Source organism: Scyliorhinus torazame, chromosome 2 (assembly GCF_047496885.1).
Source record: "Scyliorhinus torazame isolate Kashiwa2021f chromosome 2, sScyTor2.1, whole genome shotgun sequence".
Lineage (NCBI taxonomy): Eukaryota > Metazoa > Chordata > Chondrichthyes > Carcharhiniformes > Scyliorhinidae > Scyliorhinus > Scyliorhinus torazame.
The window spans coordinates 321698878-321723798 of record NC_092708.1 but is presented as its reverse complement, the minus strand read 5'-3'; the positions used below and the strand labels follow the sequence as shown (position 1 = coordinate 321723798).

The following is a 24921-nucleotide window of genomic DNA, read 5'->3' as shown; positions in this document are numbered from 1 at the left end:
TTAGTTTGGGGGAGGTGAGGTCATTACTAGGTAGTGCCAAGGAATGCACAGACCCATTTTTTAGAAGCCGTGGAGTCAGGATTTTGGAGAAAAGCCTTTTGGGTGTGACATTTGATCTGGCAACTCTTTGTGTTTTTTAGATCACCGATAAAGGCAGTTTTCTTTCCCATTAGGATAGGGGGAAAAAAGAAAAGAGTAATAATATTTTTAAAGCAGAGAATTCTTGTCTGAAGCCAAAGAGGAGGATGAAACAACCAAGCTGAAGTAGCTATTTGGAACTTTCAGCCAGAGTCTGAAGGGGTTCAAACATGAGCCAGAATCTGTTTTGTATCACAAGTATTACTCTATGCCCTGCTCATTTTAAACTGGATTAAGAGCTGCATGTTTCTTTTCTTGTTTGATGGGAAATTGCATAGTTGTGTTAAGGGCTAATTACAAGCTGCTTTTTTGGGATGAAGTTAAATATTTATAATAAAGTTTTGTTTTAAAAATAACCAGGCCCTAATTCTTCATGCAATCACTCTCCTGGAGCGATTCTTTCTTTCCGCACAGTCTTTCAAATAAACTAAAATATTGGGGTGTTAGTCCAGTCTCCTAGCTACCGTTGGAGTCTGGTCCAGGATCATAATAGTGGGAATACAACGCTGAACTATGATAATTTGGTGAGATTTAAATGATGCTGATCCTACTTGTTACATGGATTGGTTTTAGTTTTGGTTAAATCTTTGTAACTTGATATGACATGTGTACTTGTGAAACCAAATTAAAAGTTTATATCTATAGTAGGGAAGAAGTTGTTTGTCAGACGTTTATGATGTCAAGTGCTTCTTGTAAAGGAATTGTAAAGCTGTTGTAAAACCATTGTAAAGGCCGTTGTAAAGAAACATTCATTGTAGTGAGGCTATCTTTCTTCCAAGGGTAAAAAGGTGTTACAAATCCCACCTTGCTGTGTCAAACGGGCAGGTCAGCAACAGACTTCAGATATGCGGGTTGCACATATGCAGCTCAACATCTTCAGGTTCTTCAGGCCCAGAATAGACCCATTTTGCCTGCACAAAGGCAGAAGGGTGTGAAAAACCAGGTCAAGTGCTTGGGTGCAGAGTGCCAGAGTCACAAAGTGCCCCAGAGAGAGGGACAAGGGAGGAAGTCCTTAAAGGAAGTCTCAAGTAAGGGGCAAAGACAGGGGACAGATATAGGTCCCAGTTAAGTTAAGAAAAAGATAGAAGCAGAGAAATAAGCTCCACTTAAGCCAAGTGAGCTCTAGTAATTGAAGGGGGCGGCTCAGAAGAAGCCCTAAGAATCCACAAGGCAGCGTAAGGTTGTTGAATCGGTGCTGTGGGCCTTTGGAGAGGTGGTATTCTGCTTGGTGCTGCCGAAGAGCTGAAGTTGTGTTTGTAAATTGATTCTTTGAGTGTAATCAGGGGAACAGATTCGCAAAAGGAGAGAGTGAAACCCTGACGTGGGCCATTGTTGTAGCCCTCCAAGTCGAAGCAACTTTTGAAGTGAATTCCAATGTGAGATCTTTGAAAGTGAAGACCGGAAACCCTCATGAGAGAGACAGAATTTCAGTGAGGTTGGTTGACTTAGTGTGACTAATTTCTGGGTGGATTCTGGAGATATCCATGGGATCGGTTTGGTTGCATCTGTCATTTATTGTGTAATGTGATGTGTCCAACCACTTTGCCTGTTAATTCACATATAACTCATACTTACCCTGAATGTTAGAATATAAGACAGGCATTGTAAATTGTTTTACTCCCTGACTTGGTATAGCAAAGTTTATTTTTGTTTGTTCAAAACCATGGAATCTTATGGTTTCTTTACTATGCAAGTGTCTTAATTCTCAAACCTTCCCTACTTTAAACAAAATGTTAATGATCCCTAACTTGCTCTCACCAAAACCTTGGAGGTTCTGGTCAAGGATTGATCGTAGAACCATGCTGTTGGTGCCATTCTTATCACACTCGTCACCTAGCCAACTAAACTCACCGATACATTGAAACTACAAATTAATAAAAGCAGCAATACCCAGCCTTTGGCTCTGCTTGAAAGTCATCATCTTCGTCTTGTATGGTCAACAAAGCTGCAGCTTTCTCCTGCGCTACGTTGCTAAGGCGCTGGGCGAGAGTTAGACGTTTTGAACGTGAAGCATACTTGATAGCCAGATTCAAGACATTCTGGGTCATAAATTCAGAGAGTTCTTCACAGCGGAATTCACGCTCTACCTTACAAGACAACTAAACAATAAACAATGTGTTAGTTTTTTTCCTCTTACCTTCAAAGTACAATGATACTGCTCATTTTACAAATCTTCATTTAAAAATCAATTCTAAAACATAAGAAGGTAAATTATATGACAAAATTATGGGAAAATAATATTTTGGAGATAAAGCAAAATGCTGTGGATGATGGAAATCGGAATAAAAAATGAAAACCCCAGCAACGCTCAGCAAGTCTGGAGGCATTTTTGACCAAATATTCTGCGCGTATTTCCTGTTTTTATTTCAGGAAGTTTTGGGATTCATCTTTGTGCTCTAGTCAAAACATTAGCCTGATAAATAGAATTCTTCCTTTTGTATATCCACATTAAGCACTGCCGAGGGAGTTTTCTGAAAAGAGACATGTTGTTAAAGCTTTTCATCTTGGACTCACCAGGAAAAAAAGCAAGAATGCCAAATTTCAAACGATAACAATTTACACTACAGGAGAAAAGGATGCTGATTGGCCGAGGTGTTGCCATGAAGTAAGCGGTGGGGAACTATACGCTCTCCTAGCTCCAGGCTAATTCAAAGTGGCACAAGGCTTGAGCATATTCCTTTTGTATGCAGTGAACATGTTTGTGTGTATGAATGTATGTCACCTCTAGCAAGTGAAGCCATATTACGAGCTCGACTGATTATCTTATATCGGTTGTTCGTGCAACAATTAACACACTCAGAATTGTTCAGCAAGTGCTGTCCAATCGTGGAATCACATCCTACAACAGACATATTGTTTTGGGCTTTTCCAAGTGCAGGCTGGTTGAGTAGGATTTGTATACTGCCTATTACAAGCAACTGAAGGAACGTGCTATTCTGCCTACATAATTGAGTAACAGTGTATGAACGTCAGCACCAGTGCAATGCCAGGTACATAGGCCAATGTCCCAATGATTGACTGATCTAATCAAACAGCATGTTCTTTCTGTTATAAATTTAAAATGAAATTGCACTCAAAGTCCCTTTCTTTGCATGATGTTCACATAACTTCCTCTTCATAGTCAGGAAAAGGAGGATGCGTATATTTGCAGCAACAGCTGTTTAAGATTATATAGAATTTACTCACAGCAAACATCTTCATTAGCAGTTCCTGTTGTTCCTTTAGTGCTTGGTGTTTTGCAGTTTCGTCAAATTCATAGTTATTTTCTGCCAGATAGTCAAAATGATTGTGAAATAGAACAGATCGCCAGTACTGTTCCTAGGATGATGGGAAAGAATTTAAAATCACTAATGATATGCTACCAATAAAATTTCAACACAGGCTTCACAAATACTAGAAAATATTTTAGACTGAACTATTTATAACAATGTTGTGAAACCCGCAAACAGGTTTCTATATCATGAAATCCATCCACAAGCTACCCTTGAGATTAATCACTGCTTAGAAATCCAAGTCTCAAATTAAGTGCCTGCATATCCCCACAGTAACAATACATGCCAGAAGTTACAAAAAGCACCATCTGGCATCTTTCAAAGATCAGAAATGACAGGGTAGGCATGAATTAGCATTATTTGACTGTGGAATACGGTGGTCTTTAAGAAGCACTGCGGCAATACTCCGAGGCCCCGACCGTAGAGCTCCTGGCGGAGAGGAGTTACAAAGGAACTTTGATGTGCTCCCCACCAGGAAAGCAGTGCATCGACTCCACCAGGCACGTGAGACCCTATACGAACACGGAGACAAAGCCAGCCGCCTGCTGGCACACCAGCTGAGAAAGCAGGCAGCCACCAGAGAAATTGCACAAATCAGGGATACTAGAGGCACATTAGAAACAGAAAAGATCAACAAAGCCTTTAGGGCCTTTTACCAAGGGCTGTACACCTCAGAGCCCCCAATGGGGGAGTCCGGGATGACAGTTCCTTGATGGACTGGACATACCAGTCGTGGGGGAGGGCAGAAAACGGGGTCTGGAAGCACCACTAGCACTGGGAGAGATCATGGACAGCATTAGCTCCATGCAGGCGGGGAAGGCGCCGGGAACCCGTTCTACAAATAATTTGAGACAGCACTGGCTCCGCACCTGCAGGAGATGTTCACAGACTCGCTAGCAAGGGGCACACTGCCACCTATACTAGCACAGGCCTTAATCTCGCTGATACCTAAAAGAGAAAGACCCAACGGAATGTGGGTTATACAGACCCATCTCACTGCTGAATGCAGATGCCAAAATACTGGCCAAGATTCTAGCCAAAAGGCTAGAAGACTGCGTACCATAGGTGGTCGCAGAGGACCAGCCGGGCTTTGTCAAAGGTAGACAGCTTTATTCGAACATTAGGCGCCTGCTGAACATGATAATGACCCCATCCAGGGAGAGAAGACCAGAGGTGATCGTCTCCCTAGACGCAGAAAAGGCCTTCGGCAAAGTCAAATGGAAATACCCAAGAGGTACTGGAGAAGTTTGAGCTTGGAACAGGATTCACCTCCTGGGTAAAACTCCTATACAACGCTCCCATGGCGAGCGTACGGACAAACAACACCAACTCCCGATACTTCCAGTTGCACAGGCGCACCAGACAAGGATGCCCACTGTCCGCGCTGCTGTTCGCTCTAGCGATCGAGCCACTAGCAATTGCGCTCAGAGCAGCAGAAAGCTGGAGGGGGATCCAAAGGGGCAGCAGAGAGCACAGAGTCACACTCTATGCAGATGACCTGCTCCTCTACATTTCGGACCCACAAAGCTGCATGGACAGAATCATCACGCTCCTGAAAGAGTTTGCCGCCTTCTCGGGCTACAAACTCAACATGAGCAAAAGTGAGATCTTCCCGGTACACCCACAAGTAGGTGGGGCAGCACTAATGTTTAAACAAGCCAAGACAAATTCCGCTACCTGGAAATCCAAATAGCCCAGACTGGAAAGGGGTCCATAAATGGAATCTCACCAGTCTGACAGAGGAAGTAAAAAAGGACCTGCAAAGCTGGAACACACTCCCACTCTCCCTCGCGAGGAGTCCAGACGATCAAAATGAATGTGCTGCCCAGGTACCTCTTCCTATTCAGATCCATCGCGATCTACATCCCCAAGGCCTTTTTCAAAGCACTTGACAAACTGGGGGGGGGGGGGGGGGGGGGGAAGAGAGATGCTAGGATCCCAAAGAAGGTCTTACAAAAAACAAAATCCAGTGAGGGGCTAGGCCTCCCAAACCTATAATTTTATCACTGGGCGGCGACAGCCGAGCGAATAAGGATGGATCAAGGAGCCAGAAGCCGAGTGGGTGTGCGCGGAAGAGGCCTCCTGCAGGGTGACCTCCCTCCGGGCCCTCGTTATGGCAGCACTCCCATCCCCACCAAAAAAACACTACAGCAGCCCAGTGGTCATAGCCACCCTCCAGTCCTGGAACCAACTACGGCAGCAATTTGTTCTGACCAAAATATCGGACAAAGTTCCCATCTGCAACAACCATAGGTTCACACCAGCGCTGACTGATGCCACCTTTATAAAGTGGGGACAGGACAGAAGGACACTGACAGTCAGGGACCTATACACCGACGGCAGGGTCGCAACACTGGACGAACTGACAGAGAAATTCCAGCTAGCCAGGGAGAACGAGCTGTACCTGCAACTCAAAAATTTCCTACGAAAGGATACAAGGACATACCCACAACCGCCACGCCAGACACTACTGGAAGAGTTACTGGACGCAAGCATATTAGAGAAAGGAAACTGTAGCGACATGTATGACCGACTGGTAGAAGGAGCTGACACCGTACTGGACGTAACAAGAATGAAATGGGAGGAGGACATGGGGATTGAAATAGGGTGGGGACTCTGGAACAAAGCACTGTATAGGGTCAACTCCACCTCCACGTGCGCAAGGCGCAGCCTGACACAACTTAACAAGAACCTGTATGAGTACGTTCTTCCCGGAGGTGGAGGATAGATGTGAACGGTGCCAAGGAGGCCCGGCCACATGTTCTGGTCTTGCCCCAGACTTGTGGAGTACTGGACAGCCTTCTTCGAGGCAATGTCCAAAGTGGTGGGGGTGAGGGTGGAGCCATGCCCGAAAGTGGCCGTCTTCGGGGTTTCAGACCAGCCAGATCTATTCCTGGGGAGGAGGGCGGACGCCCTTGCCTTTGCCTCCCTGATCGCCCGCCGTAGAATCCTGTTCGGCTGGCGGTCAGCAGCACCACCCAAAGCTGCAGACTGGCTGTCCGACCTCTCAGAATCTCTCCAAATGGAGAAAATCAAATTCGCCATCCAAGGGTCAGATGACGGCTTCCACAGAACGCGGGAGCCATTCACCCAATTGTTCCCGGATTTGTTTGTGGCCAACAAACAAGCAGAAGAATAGCCAGGTAGCCAAGAACCAGGGGAAAGCAGCCAAAGCATGAGAGGGAGAGATACACCGGGAAAGGGGGGGGGGGGAAACAGCTAAATCTAAGAGGAAGGAAAGGCGAACCACGGGGTGGGGGGGGGGGGGGGGGGGGGGGGGGGAAAGAGGGAAGAGACAGGGAACAATAGAGGAGAGCCAGGAAGGTGGTGTGGTGGTTGGGGGGAACGTTGACAAACTTGGCATCCACAGGAACAGAGAAAAAAGGAGAATACAGGCAGAAGACGGGAGTGCCGGCTGAAACGACAGCGAAATCCGTCCGGGAGAAGCGAGAGGCAACACCGGCACCAGACCCATTCAAGTATTGCACTCCGTAATTCTCTCTCCGGCACCCAAATATATATCTACACCCCCCCCCCCCCCCCCCCCAAACAAACAGATGCCTACTTAGGTGTGTAAATAATTTTGCCAAGTGTACAGAGTTGCTGCTGTTGAGAGGGTGCATAATACCCTACCAGTTACTTCATTTGATTTTGTATTTCTCTCGTGTTGTTACTTTTTTTTTTCCCCTTTGTGATTTGTGTGTGTGCCCTTCCCTTATATATATATCTCATATCCAGTGTACATAACGGCAAATATACTTTGTTCAAAAACCCAATAAAAAACATTTATAAAAAAAAAAAAGAGAAGCACTGCGGCAATACTTTTCACCCCTTGGGTAGCAAACTGGGAGAGCTGGTCATCCATTAGTTATAGAAACTGTTTGATTTTAACTACCGATGACTTCTTCACCCTGCCAATTTACCACCCCCATTATATTAGCTGGAATTAAGCCTCCTTCCCCCAGATTCGCACAAATCGTCTAAGTGCTTTCACCGTCTTATTGGAAGTTAACCATAACTATGATTTCACGCCTGTTCCATTGCAAATGGCACTGTGTTTTAAACTGCCGACAAGAACCTCATTCTTTCATACGATCATCAATTGTTCATTCAATTTTTAAAGATTGGAAGTCAGTTTTTAAAATATTACATCCATAGTTCTGCATGCAATTCTTTTTTAAAAAATAAATTTAGCGTACCCATTTCATTTTTCCAATTTAAGGGGCAATTTAGCGTGTCCAATCCACCTACCCAGCACATCTTTGGGTTGTGGGGGCGAAACCCACGCAATCACGGGGAGAATGTGCAAAATCCACACGGACAGTGACCCAGAGCAGGGATTGAACCTGGGACCTCGGCGCCGTGAGACTGCAGTGCTAACCACTGCGCCACCGTGCTGCCTGTGCATGCAATTCTAAGCACATGAATTTACGAAGGACCTTACGATCTACAAGCTCAAAAACGTATACTCAGTAAAAGAGTTAATATTCAGACACCTTCACCAATTTTCATTGACATACTGCTTTTCAAAAAATTAAATCAGAAAATGCAACAAATCTTTGGGTTATGGGGGTGAGACCCATGCAGACACGGGGAGAATGTGCAAACTCCTCACGGACAGAGTCCCAGGGCCGGGATTCGAACCTGGGTCCTCAGCGCCGTAGGCAGCACTGTGCCGCCATGCTGCCCTCTTTACCGCATATATTAATGACTTGGACGAGGGAAATGACTGCACTTATGCCAAGTTTGTGGATTACACAAAAATAGGTGGGAAGGCAAGTGGAGAGGATAACAAAAAGGGCAGAATTTCTGATATGTTGTCCGAGTGTCAGGTTCTGGCTGAAAACCGGTGTGTAGCTCTCCAGATTTTGAGCCACTGTGGGTGGAGAAACAAAACAGTGGCCGCGGTTTTTGCGGTCACTGTGGTGGGGCCTGATAGAGCTGACAAGGCAGACTCCACATAGATCGAGACGCCATCTTTAAACGGCACCCCGATCAGCACAGAAAGAAACCCCGTCCGATATTGCTGCCCTCACCAAGCATCAACATGGAGATCTAACCCCCCCCCCCCAAACAAACAGCCAATGGGACGCCACAGAGGGTCAACCCCTTGCACTGTCTCCTGGCACAGGTTGGCATTGCCAGGTTGGCACCAGCAGGCATAATCTCAGAGTAAGGGCTTGCCCATTTAAGGCAGGTACCAGCAGGCATAATCTCCAAGTAAGGGCTTGCCCATTTAAGGCAGGGATGAGGAAGAATCTCTTCTCTCAAGAGGGTAACAAAGTTGTGGAATTCTTTACCACAGAGGGCTGTAGAGGCTGGGTCGCTAAGTGTATCCAAGGTTGAGATAGCCAGATTTATAATCAGTGAGGGAATCAGGGGTTATGGGGATGAGGTGGGAAATGGAGTGAGGATGATCACATCAGATCAATCATGATCTCATTGAATAGAAGAACAGACTCAAAATGGCTGAATGGCCTACTTCTTCTCCCATGTCTTATGGTCTTGCGTATAATGACTTAATTTATCTTTTATTAAATTCATTTTGAAATTCAGAAATAATAAGGTACAGAGCTTTGGATTTTGCGAACAAGATTGAAGTACCATTGCATAATAGGTTTGCATAATATTTTGAAGGCAGCACGGTAGCGCAGTGGTTAGCAATGTGGCTTCACTGCGCCAGGGTCCCAAGTTCGATTCACGACTTGGCTCGCTGTCTGTGCGGAGTCTGCACGTTCTCCATGTGGCTGCGCCGGTTTCCTCCCACAGTCCCAAAAGATGTACTGTTAGGTAATTTGGACATTCTGAATTCTCCCTCTGCGTACCCGAAGAGGCGCCGGAATGTGGCGACAAGGGGCTTTACACAGTAACTTCATTGCAGTGTTAATGTAAGCCTACTTGTGACAATAAAGATTATTATAAATGATAAACAATATTCAGGAATTGCCGTAGGACGCTGAATTGATACAAAAGAAACACTCATCACATACCTCCATTTGTCCTTTTTCTGAACTGGTTTGACAATAAGGTAGCTTCAGTGGTAGAATTGTTACAGTGGGGCGTGGAAGTGTAGGTGGAAACCTGGATCCTTTACATGGAATACATCTGTTAACGATAAAATGTCACTTTAGTTCTCATGGTGCAAGAAACATTAATCATTCCTGTCAGTCTTGCATCATAATTATCATTCCCATAAGCTGAACAAGATTTTCTTTTAATGCATTGCTAACCAGCACTATTTAAATATTAGGAAATGTTGTCATGCAAGTGCACAGGCCCACCAATTAAGTGCACAACAGCAACCAAATAATTTGAAAACATCCCATGCAAATTATACAAAGGCTTACTCGTGTGAGGTCATGTATTTTAAATGGCTCAGGTGCTTTTAGACATTGAAGCCATTCCATAATGGATTCCTCATTTAGGTTTGTTCTCACTGGAACGAAGGAGGTTGAGGGGCGACCTGATAGAGGTATACAAAATTATGAGGGGCATAGACAGAGTGGATAGTCAGAGGCTTTTCCCCAGGGTAGAGGGGTCAATTACTAGGGGGCATAGGTTTAAGGTGAGAGGGGCAAGGTTTAGAGTAGATGTACGAGGCAAGTTTTTTTACGCAGAGGGTAGTGGGTGCCTGGAACTCACTACCGGAGGAGGTAGTGGAAGCAGGGACGATAGGGACATTTAAGGGGCATCTTGACAAATATATGAATAGGATGGGAATAGAAGGATACGGACCCAGGAAGTGTAGAAGATTGTAGTTTAGTCGGGCAGTATGGTCGGCACGGGCTTGGAGGGCCGAAGGGCCTGTTCCTGTGCTGTACATTTCTTTGTTCTTTGTTTGGAAGAGGGAAGGGGGCGAGAGGATCAGGAATCGGTTCGTGGGGCTGGAGGAATTGAAATAGAAATACCAGCTCCCGAAGGGGGAGCGAATTTAGGTCTATGCTGGTGTGGGGCTTTGGTCACAAAGAGTTCCCTTCATTTCCTCAGCTGCCGAGTCATATGTTGATGGGTAGATTGTTGCCATGCGATGAGCTAGGGGAAGGGAAGATCTCTGATATATATGGGAGGTTGCAGGAGACAAAAAAGACCCCGTTAGCAGCGATAAAGGGGAAGTATGAGGAGCTGGGAATGGCATTAAGGAGGGAAGGGCCTGGAGTGAAACACTGTATTGGGTGAACTATACCTCCTCTTGTGCCAGATTCAATTTAAAGTTGTTCACAGGGCTCATGTGACTGGAGTGCATGTGGGTGGATTCTTCCCTGACGTGGACAATAGTTGTGGGAGATGCTCAAGGGGGCCAGCGAATCACATGCATATGTTTTTGTCCTGCTCAAAACTGGTTGGGTTCGAGACTTTGTCGACGATCGTGGGGGCGAGATTGGAGCCTCGCCCTTTGGTGGCAATTTTTGGTGTATTGGAGTTGCCGGAACTGCTGGACTGATTTCCCAGCAGCAAATCCTACTTGGATCGAGGTTGATGGTGCCACCTAGGGCTTTGGTGTGGTTGAGGGATGTGGCAGAGTCTCTGTAAATGGAAACAATTCGGCATGCCCTTAGGGGGTCAGAGGAGGTGTTCAATTCGAAGTGGAGTCTGTTCATCTCGATTTGTCGCCAGCAATTAAATTAAGGGGGGGGGGGGGGGAGGAAGAGATTGGGGGTAAAATGAATCAGTTTACAAAGACATAAAAGTGACAAACTGTCTGTATTATGGTTGTGTGTGTTTTAGATGATTGTGGAAACTTTGTATTGTTTGGAATAAAATATAATTTAAAAAAAAAGGAAAAACTGCACCCCAGTTTTTTTCCTAATGGTGAACATTGTCAGAAATACCACACTGCCTGTGCAAAGGTGCAATGAGCGCATTAGTTATCATTCTAAGTAGAATTACTAGAGTGACATATAAACACATTTGGGCACTGTACATTCAAGTACCCCAATAGTCTCTCATCAACACTAATGTTGCCATATTAATGCACCCTAGTATACAAATTATTCACAGATCCAGTGGAAAAGTGAAATAAGTTTAAAGAACGTATGAATCCAGCTTCTTTGCACTTTTGTACTGAAATGAAGCAATTTCTAAGATTCATGATGCAAAGTAATACAGGGTACAATTAAGTTGTATTTGGAACATGGTTCAAAATAGTGAAAACTTGTAGTAACGTTTTGTGGCCATCTTCTCATTTTGAGAGATTAGTAAAAATGCACACCATACATCTAACTGGCATACTTCCTTTACCTGAGTTGCTGAGGGTTTTCATGGATACCAACCACCCAGTAATAATCAGAATTGCCCTTGCAATGGTCCCTGGTGTTAGAAATAGGAATCCAAGTGTTCCCTAGAGATCTGTTCAGCATTCGCACTATCCCATCCGAATCTGCAAATGCTGGGGTACCTACCAAAAAAGAGGATTAAACATTAGACAAAGTTCCAATTGTTATGCATATTTAGTGTAACATTGTTTTGGGATTGTTAATGGTTTCAAGACAAGTTACAAATGCTATTTCGAAAAGACATTCACTATAATACAAAGGCAATCAAGTTGAATAATCAAGTTAGATGTCCTGGGTGAGATGTTTAAACTTCAAGTTCAGCCCTTCTGTCAAAACATCTATTACACTTCTAAGAAAAATATAGCCATACTTGCTATACAAGGGGCCAATACAGCAATAGAACAGGCCTTTTACCAATGTTCAGAAATCAAAGGTTATAAGTATATGTCTTTTTAAAGAAACAAACAAAAATGATTTAACTGCCAACAGGATTTAAAAAAAAAAAATGAAATTAAAAGAAAAAATACTGTAAATGCACCACAGGCTGATATACATCCAAGAAAGATCGTCTTGGACTTCAAGAATAACCCTTCAGCGGTTTAAATGAAGAATCTCATTCAATAATATCTTTCTTTTGCCATTAAATACCGATTAATCTGTGTGGACATTGTGTTTTCTCAGTTCCTTTCACTTTCCATTAATTTAACGTATTAACGTTGATCAATACATTGTGAACATATCTGGACACATATTTGCGTACACGCACAGAGTGTAACATCACGTTTCCAGGTTAATAATTATATTTTCCCTTCTTCACAGTTGGCATGCTAGGTCCTACAGTAATTGGAAATTTATGGGTAGATATTAAAATAACCTTCAGCAGAGAAGCCTTGCCACATCAGGTAAGACCTCTTGTTGAGAGGAAGGGGTGCCCCTTGCACAATCTGACGGTTTCTTCTTCCTAATTCCATTAGTTGCACGCCCAGACATTGATCTCCATCAAACCCAGTGCCTGCAGAGAGAAAGCAAACTTCATCTCAGATAGCCAATGACAAGAGGCCCTTTTTATTACTCCCCTAAAAACAAAACAAATGACTTTACACCGAAACTCAGGCTGGGATGTAGTTAGCTCTTGAATCCACTTTCCATGCTGGAGAATTACAGGATAATAACAGAGCAGTTACACAGACAGCATAGCTGCTGGAATGGGTGCAAGTCAATAACCTCCAACAGTCAACAACTTCTGGATCGTTAACTTATTCTCCTGACAAAGACACAAAGGTTAAAACTTCTGTGGTAATACCAGGTATTGCAATACCTGAGAGGTGGATGCCCATTGGCTAGACCTTGGAGTCTACCATTGGCTAACGCACATAGCTCCGCCCTGAGAGGCGGGGTATAAGAACCCATGCCGTCCCAGCAGCCGTCACTTTCTGTATCGAAGCTGCTGGGTACAGTTCTAGCTGATTAAAGCCGATTAGTATGACTCTCCTTGTCTCACGAGTAATTGATTGTGCATCAACCTCCTTCAGCACAATTTCACCGCTTCAAAAGTTGGCTAGTTCGACAAAAGTATTTAATTGGTTGTGAAGCACTTAGAGACTCTTAGTGGTTGTTAAAAACGCTATATAAACCCATGACTATCGTCTTGGGTCACGTAGAACAATGGATCACAAAACTGCAAAGGTTTTATAAGTCCACTAGGTGGCAGTTTTCATTTACATGGAGGGAACAGAATTACATCCTTGTTCATCCAACAATTTATATTTACAGTATATTGTACTTTTAATGCAATAAAATGCCCCACCGGTGCTTTATAGAAGGTGAGCACAAGCCCAGAGGTGATCCGAGAGGAGGGATTGAAAAGGCAGAGGATTTTAGGCAGGGAGTCTGCCTGGGCCGTTGAGAACAGAGCCACTGATGGAAGGGCAAAGGGGAAGGAGATTTGTCAACCTGAAGGAGGAGGTTACAGGTTTTTTTAAAAATGTATTCTTTCATGGAATGTGGGCAGGGCGGGCAAGGCCAGCATCTGCTGCTGATCACTAATCACACTTGGACTGGGTGGGTTGCTGGGTCATTTCAGAGGTCAGTTAAGAGTCAACCACATTGCTGTGGATCTGGAGGCACACGTCGGCCAGACGGAGTCGGATGGCAGATTTTGTTCCCTGAAGGACATTAGTGAACCAGATGTTTTTTTTCCGACAGCTGGTCGTAGCTTCACGGTCACCATTACTGAGACTAGCTTTCTATTCCAGATTAATTGAATCTAAATTCTGCAGCTGCCCTGCTGGGGTTTGAACCCATATTCCCAGAGCATTCATTAGCCTGGGCCTCTGGATTACGAATGCAGTGGCATTACAACTTTGTCACCATCTTCCACCCACTCACCTCCAAAAGGAGGAGGGAAGAAGCTATTGCGGGATTAAAAGACTAGGATTATAAATTTTAAATCGGAGGACCAGGAGCCAATGGAACAAGGTGTGGCACACAAAATATTGAAGTTACTAAAGGGTGAAAGATAGGAGGCTAAAACAGGAAAGCATTGGAATAGTCAAATCTGGAGGTGACAAGACATCGATGAGGGTTTAAGCAATGGATGGGCTGAGGTAAAGGTGGAGACATAGAGAAACAAAATCAACAGTGAGGTTATGGATGTTATGTTGGGGGCTGAAGACAATAGTCATTGGCTTTTCCAATGAAATATGCACTGTCACGTTAGAGAATATGGTGGTGGGGGAGGAGTATTGTCACTGGACAAATAAATCAGAGATCCAGAGTAATGCTCTGGGGACCCAGGTTCAACACTGACACTGCAGATGGTGAAATTAGAATCCAATAAAAATCAGGAGTCTAATGATGACCACAAAACCATTGTCGATTGTCATAAAAACCCACCTGGTTCACGAATGTCGTTTAGGGAAGGAAATCTGCCGTCCTTGCCTGGTCTAGCCTACATGTGACTCCAGGTCCACAGCAATGCGGTTGATTCTGAACTGCCCCCTCAAGGGCAATTAGGGATGGGCAATAAATGCAGGCACAGCCCCCGACGTCCACGTCCCACAAACAAATAAAGAAAAAAAAAAAGTAGTGGCTCTAATTGGGACATTTTCAGCAATTTGGTAGGGTGGAAACGCAACTAGAGGGACTCAAATGGGAGGTGTGGGAGCAATGAGCCAGAATTTGCATGCCAACAACACATTCAGGGACTCGAGAAGAAAGGGAGGCTGGATATGGAGTGTTAGTTGACAATGGAAAAGCGGTGCTCATTTCAGCTAAATATTTCACATTATGCTTAAAAGGGACTACACACTGCCATTTTAATGGGCTGCCCAATTAAAATGACCCAGATGTTTTGAATTCAAAGGAAACTTGGAATTATTAAAAAATACATGAAAAAAATTGGGAGTGTGCTCTTAAGGTTTTTAAAATAGTGAACATACATGCCATACACATGGGTTCTTGCTGGTCTGCTTTTGGAGTAAAGAATGCGGTTTTAAATCTGCCATTTAACATTTAAGAAATATAAATTAAAATAAATAGCAAAGTCCTGTCTTTTACAACAGAAGTAACATTTTCCCATTTACTTCTGAAGAGAGCAGCTATTAGTGAATGTTTCCAATGAATTTTCATCAGGCACAAAGCAAATATTTGTATTTGAGCCACGAGCCTGTCGCTGCTCTTTTCAGTCCACCACCCAGGTTTTGATTTAGCAAAGACATACAAAAGAAACATAATTAGAAAGAAATGTAATGTTTGCTTCAGAATATTAGTGTTTGCAATAATGACGAATGGGACAAGAGCCCGAGGTTGCAACGTACCAACATCAAAACCGTTGGCTGATACACTGCCCCTGGTGCAGAACGTTCCAGCTATTAACAACTTCCTACCACGTTCAAATACCTCAAAACAGCAATTGGCAATGGATTGAATGTAACACCAGTAATTCGAGCAATGATTTGGAGGCATCACTTAAAATTAATGTGAAAACAACTTTGCGGATATAAAAAAGGACAAAAACGGAGAACAGGGCTTAGCTAGTTCAAACAAGCATTCAGGAAAGCAGTGAGAAATAGGCAGCGAGGAACTGTCATGCAAAACATTAATAATTGGCTAGTATTGTTGTTGTTGGTCCTACAATATAACGGCGACTACACTTCAAAAGGTATGTCTCCAGTTGTAAAAAGCTTGATATGTCTGTGGACATGAAAAGCTTTGTATAAACGGCAAATCATTTTTATCATTAGTAAACATTCGGGACTTTGGTTCACGTCTTCTTTACAGAAAGAGCCGTAAATCTCCCGAGGCCCTAACCAGCGTGGCATTCAAGATTTGGTGCAAGGGAATCCCCTTGCCTTGATTTAAAACAGAGGGATTTGGACATTTTTGGTCTACTGATTTTTTTTTTTAAGCACACAAGGGTAATATTGGCAGGTCAGCCATCAAACCAACTCGTTCAAGACATCTTTAGGTACGGTAAAAATATTTCCAAGCTACAGTGCAGTTAAAGTAGAGCATGGATGTGAACAAGTGGACCTGCAAGGCCAATCTCTTCCGCCAAACTGGAGAGATGCGGCAAATCACTGATCCACTCATGTCTTAGAGAAACAGAATGAAAGGGGATCCACTGGAAAAACTTCTGATGTTATCACTTCACTTACTCTTTAACCGAGTATTGCTGGAAACTTGACTCGTGGAGAAAACAGCTTCTTTTATTCCCAACTACTAAATCTTGATTATTCAAAGATCGTCAGAGGCATCAAGACTAATTGACCATCTGTGAGCATACTGAAGAACTTACTTAAAAGCAGAGTTAAATACTTATGTCCTGCCCCGCACATGAGCATGAGAGGCAGCATATGTATGCCAGATTGCTTACTGGTCTCTGCCATTCAATAAGATCGGAGCTGCTCTGATCTTGGCTTCTATTATTATTATTATTCCACTTTCCTACCTATTTCCTGAGCTCTGACCTCATCTAGATCAGAAATCCTGTCCAACTCATCCCAGAATATATTCACTGACCAAGTCGCCATCTGAGGTACAGAATTCCAAAGAATCAGAACCCTCTGAGAAAATAAATTCCTCCTCATCTTGATCTTAAATGGGAGATCTCTTATTCTGAAACTGTGCGCCTAGTTGTAGATTTCCAAACAAGGGGAAACATCCTCTCAGCACCTATCCTGTCAAGCCCCCTCAGAATCACACATGTTTCAATAAGGTCACCTCCAATTCGTCTGAACTCCAACAGGTATAGGCTCACCCTGCTCAGCTTTTCCTCATCAGAGAACCCCTCACCCCAGGAAACAGCTCAGCGAATCTTCTCTGAAATGCCTCCAATGCAAGTATATCCCTCATTAAATAAGGAGGCCAAAACTGTATGCAGTACTCTGGGTGTGGTTCACAGATGCCCTGTACAGTGGCAGCAACTTTTAATGCAACACTGGTAAGGGCCTCGAGGTTTTTGGCTTTTTCGATGAAGGTGATATGAAACAAAGTCCCGAGTGTTTACGAAGAAAAAAGACTTGCATTTGAACATTGCTTTTCACAACTACCAGGCATCTCAAAGCACGTCACAATTTTTATTTTTTGTAAATTTAAAGTACCCAATTCTTTTTTTCAAATTAAGGGGCAATTTAGCGTGGCCAATCCACCGAGACTGCACATATTTTTGGATTGCGGGGGTGAGACCCACGCACACACGGGGAGAATGTTCAAACTCCACACGGCCAGTGATCCGGGGCTGGGATCAACCCCAGGTCCTCGGTGCCATGAGGCAGCAGAGCTAACCACTGCGCCACCTCCAGCACTTTACAATAAATGACGTACCCTTTTAAAGTGTAAACACTGCTGTATTGTCAGAACAATGACAATACAAGTCAATCATTGATTCCCTACTTTTATATTCCACAGTTTTTGCAATAAAAGCCAACATTCCATTTACCTTCTTAGTTACAAGAGTACCTACCTGTGAATTTGTGTTACATGTCTAAGGACACCCAGATCCCTTTTTACTACAGAATTCTGTAGTCTCTCTCCATTTGAGTAAAATTTTGCTTTTCTATTCTTCCTACCATAGTGGATAATCTCTTTATTTCCCCACATTATAGTCCACCTGCCAATTTCTAGCCCACTCACTTACCCCATCCATCTGCCTGGATGGCACAACTTGCTTTCCCACCTATCTTTGTATATAAGCAAATTTAGCTGCAATAAACTCATCGCTTCATCCAAGTAATTAATGAGTAGATTATAAGTGATCGACGCTGCACCAATTTCTGTGGCACTCCATTAGTTAGTTTTGTCATGGGAATGTCACTTTAAGAAATGTTTGTCTTCTCAAGTGGCCGCAGTGATGTCATTGTGTGGGTGGTGCTGGGCTCTGGCTCTGCTTTTTACTTTCGTTTTGAGCTGGAAGCTGTTTGTGGCTCTGTGTTTTAGTTTCGTTTTCAGTTGGAGAGCTGCATTCAAACCAAGGTGGTGTATTTTGGTCTCTCTCTCTCTCTGCCTGCTAAAGAATGTCTCCAGATCACTTGATGATTTCAAAGTAATACCTGTTTCTGTAAGGAATGCAGAATGCAACTGTCTTTGTTAAAAAGGGGCTTTGACTTATGGATGTTGTTAGGAAAGTTACTAAGAGTACCTATAGAGTGCTGTATCTTTGGAGAGGGGGGTATCAGTGTTGGTAGTTGATAAGATGTTTACTGTGTGTTTATAAAAATGTCAACTGGATTCATAGAATAATTTAAAAAAAAAAAAATACTTTAGATCTCTGTTGCATCGCACCTGTTAAGTGGGCCCTTGTGCTCCCATAACCAAAATCTATTAAAGGTTGTGGGTCAGGTGAACTCCATTATATACTTTGGTGTTCTCTAAACCCTGGCCCAAAATAAATTGGGGGTTTGTGGGGTAAAAGTCTATCTTTCGTGATTGGGTTGGCTTAGTGAACTTAAAAACAGTGCGAGGTGAGCATATTTGTGTTTGCTTTTCAGGTGTGGTACTCTAGTTTAAGTAGGGAGTGCGTTGTGGACAATGGCTCTTTCAGAGGCTAGGAAGTTTTTGGGGGGTGGAAAAGGTCACATGCAGTACCTTATGAAGAGGCTAAAAAAAGGCTTTTAGATTTGGCGAAAACATGGCAGTTAACGTTACCCGACAGTTTGCCAACCTGAAAATTACCCATTTGTCCCTAACCTCCTTTTCCTGTTAGTTAACCAATCCTTCAATCATGCTATTAGATTATCCTCAACACATCTTTATGTAGTAACCTTTTTATGTGGGATCTTACCAAATACACCATATCTACTGGTTTCCGTTGATCCATCCTGCTTGTTACATCCTCAGGGAACTCTAATAACCTTTTCAGACAAGATTTCCCTTTAGGGAAACAATTTTGTCTCTGCTTGACTGGTGATGTTGCAAGAACTTACCAAGCAGAATTCCTGCCAACTGGATGAAGGGGCGAGTATATTGTAGCTAAATTTGCTACCATGCTTTTTGTTTGCAAAAAGAACATTTCTCAGGACGCAACAGGGTTCTGGCCTTTTAAATTACTGCATCTCTGTTGATTACAAGATAATTATAGATTAAAAAACCCATTTCCTGAAATTAGTCTAAAATTTTATTAGTTTGAATCACTCTCCCCCTTTCCTGGTCACACTGGTCAGTTTTAAGTAATTTAAGTCATTTGTGGAAATTTCTCTTCCACACCATTACAGAGCTATTATGTTTAAATAAATTGACAGCACAGGCACCTGGCAATAAAGGAAAAGAGGGTGGTGGAGGTCACACAGATCACTCCTACCCACTCTGACTTACGAAGAGTGCTGCAAAGGCACTTATCTCATCAATACAGCCCTTCAGGCCACCCTTCAGCTGCCAGGTTTTCCCCGAGGCCCAGGTTGGTTGCAGAATTAAAAATAAATTGTACAGGGCAGCACAGTGGAGAGCAGCACAATGGTTAGCTCAGTTGCTTCACAGCTCCAGGGTCCCAGGTTCGATTCCCGGCTTGGGTCACTGTCTGTGCGGAGTCTGCACGTTCTCCCCGTGTCTGCGTGGGTTTCCTCCGGGTGCTCCAGTTTCCTCCCACAGTCCAAAGACGTGCAGGTTAGGTGGATTGGCCATGCTAAATTGCCCTTAGTGTCCAAAAGAAAAGGTTAGGTGAGGTTGCTGGATTATGGTATAGGTTAGAGCTGTGACCTAGGTAGGATGCTCTTTCCAAGGGCCAGTGCAGACTCGATGGACGAATGGTCTCCTGCACTGCAAATTCTATGATTCTATGATATAATTTGATCATCAAAACCACTGTTTTCACAACAATAGTTTAAACATTCTTTGTTGACTGTTGCTTGGTATTGGTAGGATTTGTAAAGCGCTAAGTGCACTAAAACCCCTTGGCCTGACTGCAGAAATCAACAAAGGCTTGAATAAACATGGTGCAGTGGTGCATCTCAGACACTGTAATGATACAACAGGAGGCCTGGTAGAGTTAAGGTGCATGCCTTTGTTCAACGGCCTTGCCCCAAAAGAGTTGGGAATGTTAACATTCAAGATTATATAAGTGGATGAAGGAAAAGTGCTTGAAGGGACTTGGCAACAGGTGGACAGCAATGATAGGAAATATTTGCTCACCCGGAGGGTTAATGCTAGCCCGGAATGGTTGAACTAGATGGTCTGGTCCCATTTTGTAACTTTGATGCATTTTTATGGAGTGGCTCACTATAATACCCTAAAATGACACCAGATTGATGGCAGCTGGTTTGGAGTGGATGAGAACTGGAATCATAAAACCTCCTTTAACTCCTCACAAATTGGAATTCAAAGTATAGATGATTGAAACTGAAATATAGATATTTGAAACTGTAATAAGACAAAGGCATCTTGCTGTTTTATTCTGCATTCCACTGTACTCTGCCAGACTTAAAACTGTTTGCTGGCAATACGGTTCAGAACACAAAAAGTGTGATGATTCAGAAAGGCTTTTGAATGAATTACCTCGGTGATAAGAAATCAATAGCTGTTCTCCGTGTCCTGTCATAGAGACTACAGGCCCCATTAGACTGAAGAGCTCCTTTTGTACACCACCAATGCTGAAGATGCGAACAATCTGAGCATTTGTCGAAACAGCAGCCCAGCCCTGACCAAGGCAAATGGCTTCAATGCATTCATCATTTGGCATATCCACCATCCATTCTTTGTTTGTGTCCCTGGAGTTGAAGTGAATACACTGGAGTGTGCTGATTGACAAATAGAAAAGCAAAGTGTCTGAATATACACAATAACTTCCTTTTTGAAGAGTACATTATTGATAGTTTCTTGTGTGTTGGGCTTGAAACATGACAAAAGGATTTGGCTTGGATGATCTGGACGGATCAGAATGAACAAAAACGTTTGGGTTCCCCCAATAGTTCAGCAGGTTAAGACAGTGAATGGTTGAACCATGTAAGCCACAACTCCTGGTTCAGTCCCTGGACTCTGCCACGTTTACTGATCTTCCACTGCACAGAAGGAGTTTGTCAGCTTAGTTTAGTTGTGAGCATTTTCCTCCTTTTTGTTTTCAAGATCCACTTTGATTTTGAGAAATAAAATACTGACAGGTACAGAGGAAATTGTTTTCACCATAGGAGCTCTCCTGGTGAACTGACTAACATGTCTCTCTCCACCAACACCACCAAATGATCTGCTCAATCGTTCATTTTACATATATTGGGCCTTGTAATGTGCAAATTCCTGCCCTGTCTGCCTGTATCACAGCAGGTCAAATAAATTATTTTGCATATCCAGAGATACCATATAAATGAAAATTCCTAATATAAAAACAGGCCCGGGTTCCCCTCGCTATAACGAAGGGATAACCGCCCAGGGTTTCAGCTCAGAATCACCATCCAACAAGCCCCATTGCCAAGAAACATCAGTAGACACTTTGTCAGGACAAGATCGAGTTCATCCAAGATACCGGTTATTGTTGAATAGCCTGCTTACACTTTCCATCTTGGTTCACACGTGAATTAAAGATCATGGAATTTGGGGTAACGTATTGGCATGGATTGAGAATTTGTTGACAGACAGAAAACAGAATGGGAATAAATGGGTCTTTTTCCGAGCGGCAGACAGTGTCTAGTGGGGTACCACAGGGATCAGTGCTTGGGCCACAGCTGTTCCCGATACAAGTAAATAAATGGCCCGGATGAGGGACCCAAATGCGGCATTTATAAGTCTGCTGACGACGCAAAACTGGCTGAATTGTGAGGAGGATGCCAGGAGGCTTCAAGGCGATTTAGACAAGTTGAGTGAGTGGGCAAAATATGCCGATGCAGTACAACATGGCTAAATGTCAAGTTATACACTTTGGTGTGAAAACAGAACATTATTTAAATACAGTAAGAAGTCTTACAACACCAGGTTAAAGTCCAACAGGTTTGTTTCAATGTCACTAGCTTTCGGAGCGCTGCTCCTTCCTCAGGTGAATGCAGAGGTATGTTCCAGAAACATATATATAGACAGATTCAAAGATGCCAGACAATGCTTGGAATACAAGCATTAGCAGGTGATTAAATCTTTACAGATCCAGAGATGGGGTAACCCCAGGTTAAAGAGGTGTGAATTGTGTCAAGCCAGGACAGTTGGTAGGATTTCGCAGGCCAGATGGTGGGGGATGAATGTAATGCGACATGAATCCCAGGTCCCGGTTGAGGCCGCACTCATGTGTGCGGAACTTGGCTATAAGTTTCTGCTCGGGGATTCTGCGTTGTTGCGCGTCCTGAAGGCCGCCTTGGAGAACGCTTACCCGGAGATCAGAGGCTGAATGCCCTTGACTGCTGAAGTGTTCCCCGACTGGAAGGGAACATTCCTGCCTGGTGATTGTCGCGCGATGTCCGTTCATTCGTTGTCGCAGCGTCTGCATGGTCTCGCCAATGTATCACGCTTCGGGTCATCCTTTCCTGCAGCGTATGAGGTAGACAAAGTTGGCCGAGTCGCACGAGTATGTACCGCGTACCTGGTGGGTGGTGTTTTCATGTGTAATGGTCACTGTTCTGAAAGCTGGGTAGTTTGCTGCAAACAATGGTTTGTTTGAGGTTGCGCGGCTGTTTGAAGGCAAGTAGTGGGGATGACCTTCAGAACAGTGACCACGACACCACACAACCATGCCATGGCAATCTCTGCAAGACGTGCCAGATCATCGACATGGATACCACCATTACATGTGAGAACACTACCCACCAGGTACGCGGTACATACTTTTGCGACTCGGCCAATGTTGTCTGCCTCATACGCTGCAGGAAAGGATGTCCCGAAGCATGGTACATTGGCGAGACCATGCAGACGCTGCGACAACGAATGAACGGACATCGCGCGACAATCACCAGGCAGGAATGTTCCCTTCCAGTCGGGGAACACTTTAGCAGTCAAGGGCATTCAGCCTCCGATTTCCGGGTAACCGTTCTCCAAGGGGGCCTTCAGGACGCACGACAACGCAGAATCGCCAAGCAGAAACTTATAGCTAAGTTCCGCACACGAGTGCGGCCTCAACCGGGACCTGGGATTCATGTCGCATTACATTCATCCCCCACCATCTGGCCTGCGAAATCCTACCAACTGTCCTGGCTTGATACAATTCACACCTCTTTAACCTGGGGTTACCCCATCTCTGGATCTGTAAAGAATTAATCACCTGCTAATGCTCATATTCCAAGCATCGTCTGGCATCTTTGAATCTGTCTATATATATGTTTCTGGAACATACCTCTTCATTCACCTGAGGAAGGAGCAGCGCTCCGAAAGCTAGTGACATCGAAACAAACCTGTTGGACTTTAACCTTGGTTTTAAGACTTCTTACTGTGCTCACCCCAGTCCAACGCGCGGCATCTCCACATCATTATTTAAATAGTGATATTTTGGGAAGTGTAGAAAGGGATCTGGGTATCCTTGTACACTAGTCAATGAAAGCAGAGAGGTAGGTGCAGCAAGCAATTAGGAAGGCAAATAGTATGTTGGCCTTCATTGCAAGAAGATTTGGGTTCGCAAGTAGGGATGTCTTATTGCAGTTATACGGGGCTTTGGTGAGACCACACCTGGAATATTGTATGCAGGTTTGGCTTCTCTACCAAAGAAAGGATACACTTGCCATAGAGGGAGTGCAGCGGAGGTTCACCAGGCTGATACCAGGGTTAGCGGGACTGTCCTGAGGAAATATTGGTTTGACTGGGCCTGTATTCACTTGAGTTTAGAAGGACGAGAGATCATCTTATTGAAACATCTAAAATTCTTAACAAGGCTGGAGAGAATAGATGCAGGCAGGATGTTTTCCCTGGTTGGGGGAAATCTAGAAACAGCGGACACAGTCTCAGGATATGGGGTAGACCATTTAGGACTGAGATGAGGAAAGAGTGACCCTGTGGAATTCTCTACCACAGATGGCCAAGTCAACAAATGTATTCAAGAAAGAGATAGATTTTTAAAAGATTGTAATGGAATCAAGGGGTATGGGGAGAAAGCAGGAACATGGCCCTGAGAGAGAGGATCAGCCATGATTGTATTGAATGGTAGACCAGGCTCGAATAGCCTACTCCTGCTCAGAGTTTCTACGTTAAATATGGATACTCTAGTGAAATACAGACTGGTGGAAAAAAATGCAGTTATTTCCATTGGTTCCATCAGCATCAACACTTCCCCAATCTGCTGCAACAATGACCTTAAGTGTATCAGTCCAATCTGTATAGGTAACCTTTGGGGAGGTGGTGGCATAGCTGTATTGTCACTGGTCTAGAAATCCAGAGACCCAGCACAATGTTTGAATCCCACCATGGCAGAAGGTGAAACTCGAATTCAATAATAAAAACCTGGAACTAAAAGTCTAATAACGATCAGGGAACCATCGTCAATTGTTGTAAAAGCCCATCTGGTTCACTAATGGTTTTAGGGAAGGAAATCTGTCGTCCTTACCTGGCCTAACTGGGACTCCAGATCCATGGCAATGTGGTTGACTCTTAAATGCGCTCTGAAATGGCCTAGCAAGCCACTCAGTTCAAGGGCAATTAGAATGGGTAACAAATGTTGGCCCGGCCAGCGATGCCCACATCTCATGAATGAATTTTTAAAAACAGGAAAGGGTTGTTCAGATTCAGCCAGATATTTTGTGCCGAAAATGTCTGGCGTGTTCAGCAATTAATGGTCATTCTCCACCTCAACATGCAGAACGTGTTTAGGTTTACCAGTTCAGATAGATCATCCAGGACCCAGTAAC

General features: G+C 43.9%; 1 protein-coding gene across 1 annotated transcript in view; it reads right to left on the bottom strand.

Annotated features, from left to right (window-relative positions):
* Nucleotides 1-24921, bottom strand: part of wdhd1 (WD repeat and HMG-box DNA binding protein 1) — a 110062-nt gene that overhangs the window by 39774 nt on the left and 45367 nt on the right. Inside the window, 6 exon segments of the mRNA XM_072489704.1 lie at nt 2029-2237; nt 3325-3456; nt 9401-9515; nt 11649-11805; nt 12558-12695; nt 20672-20913. Of these exon segments, the coding sequence (XP_072345805.1) occupies nt 2029-2237; nt 3325-3456; nt 9401-9515; nt 11649-11805; nt 12558-12695; nt 20672-20913 (993 nt within the window).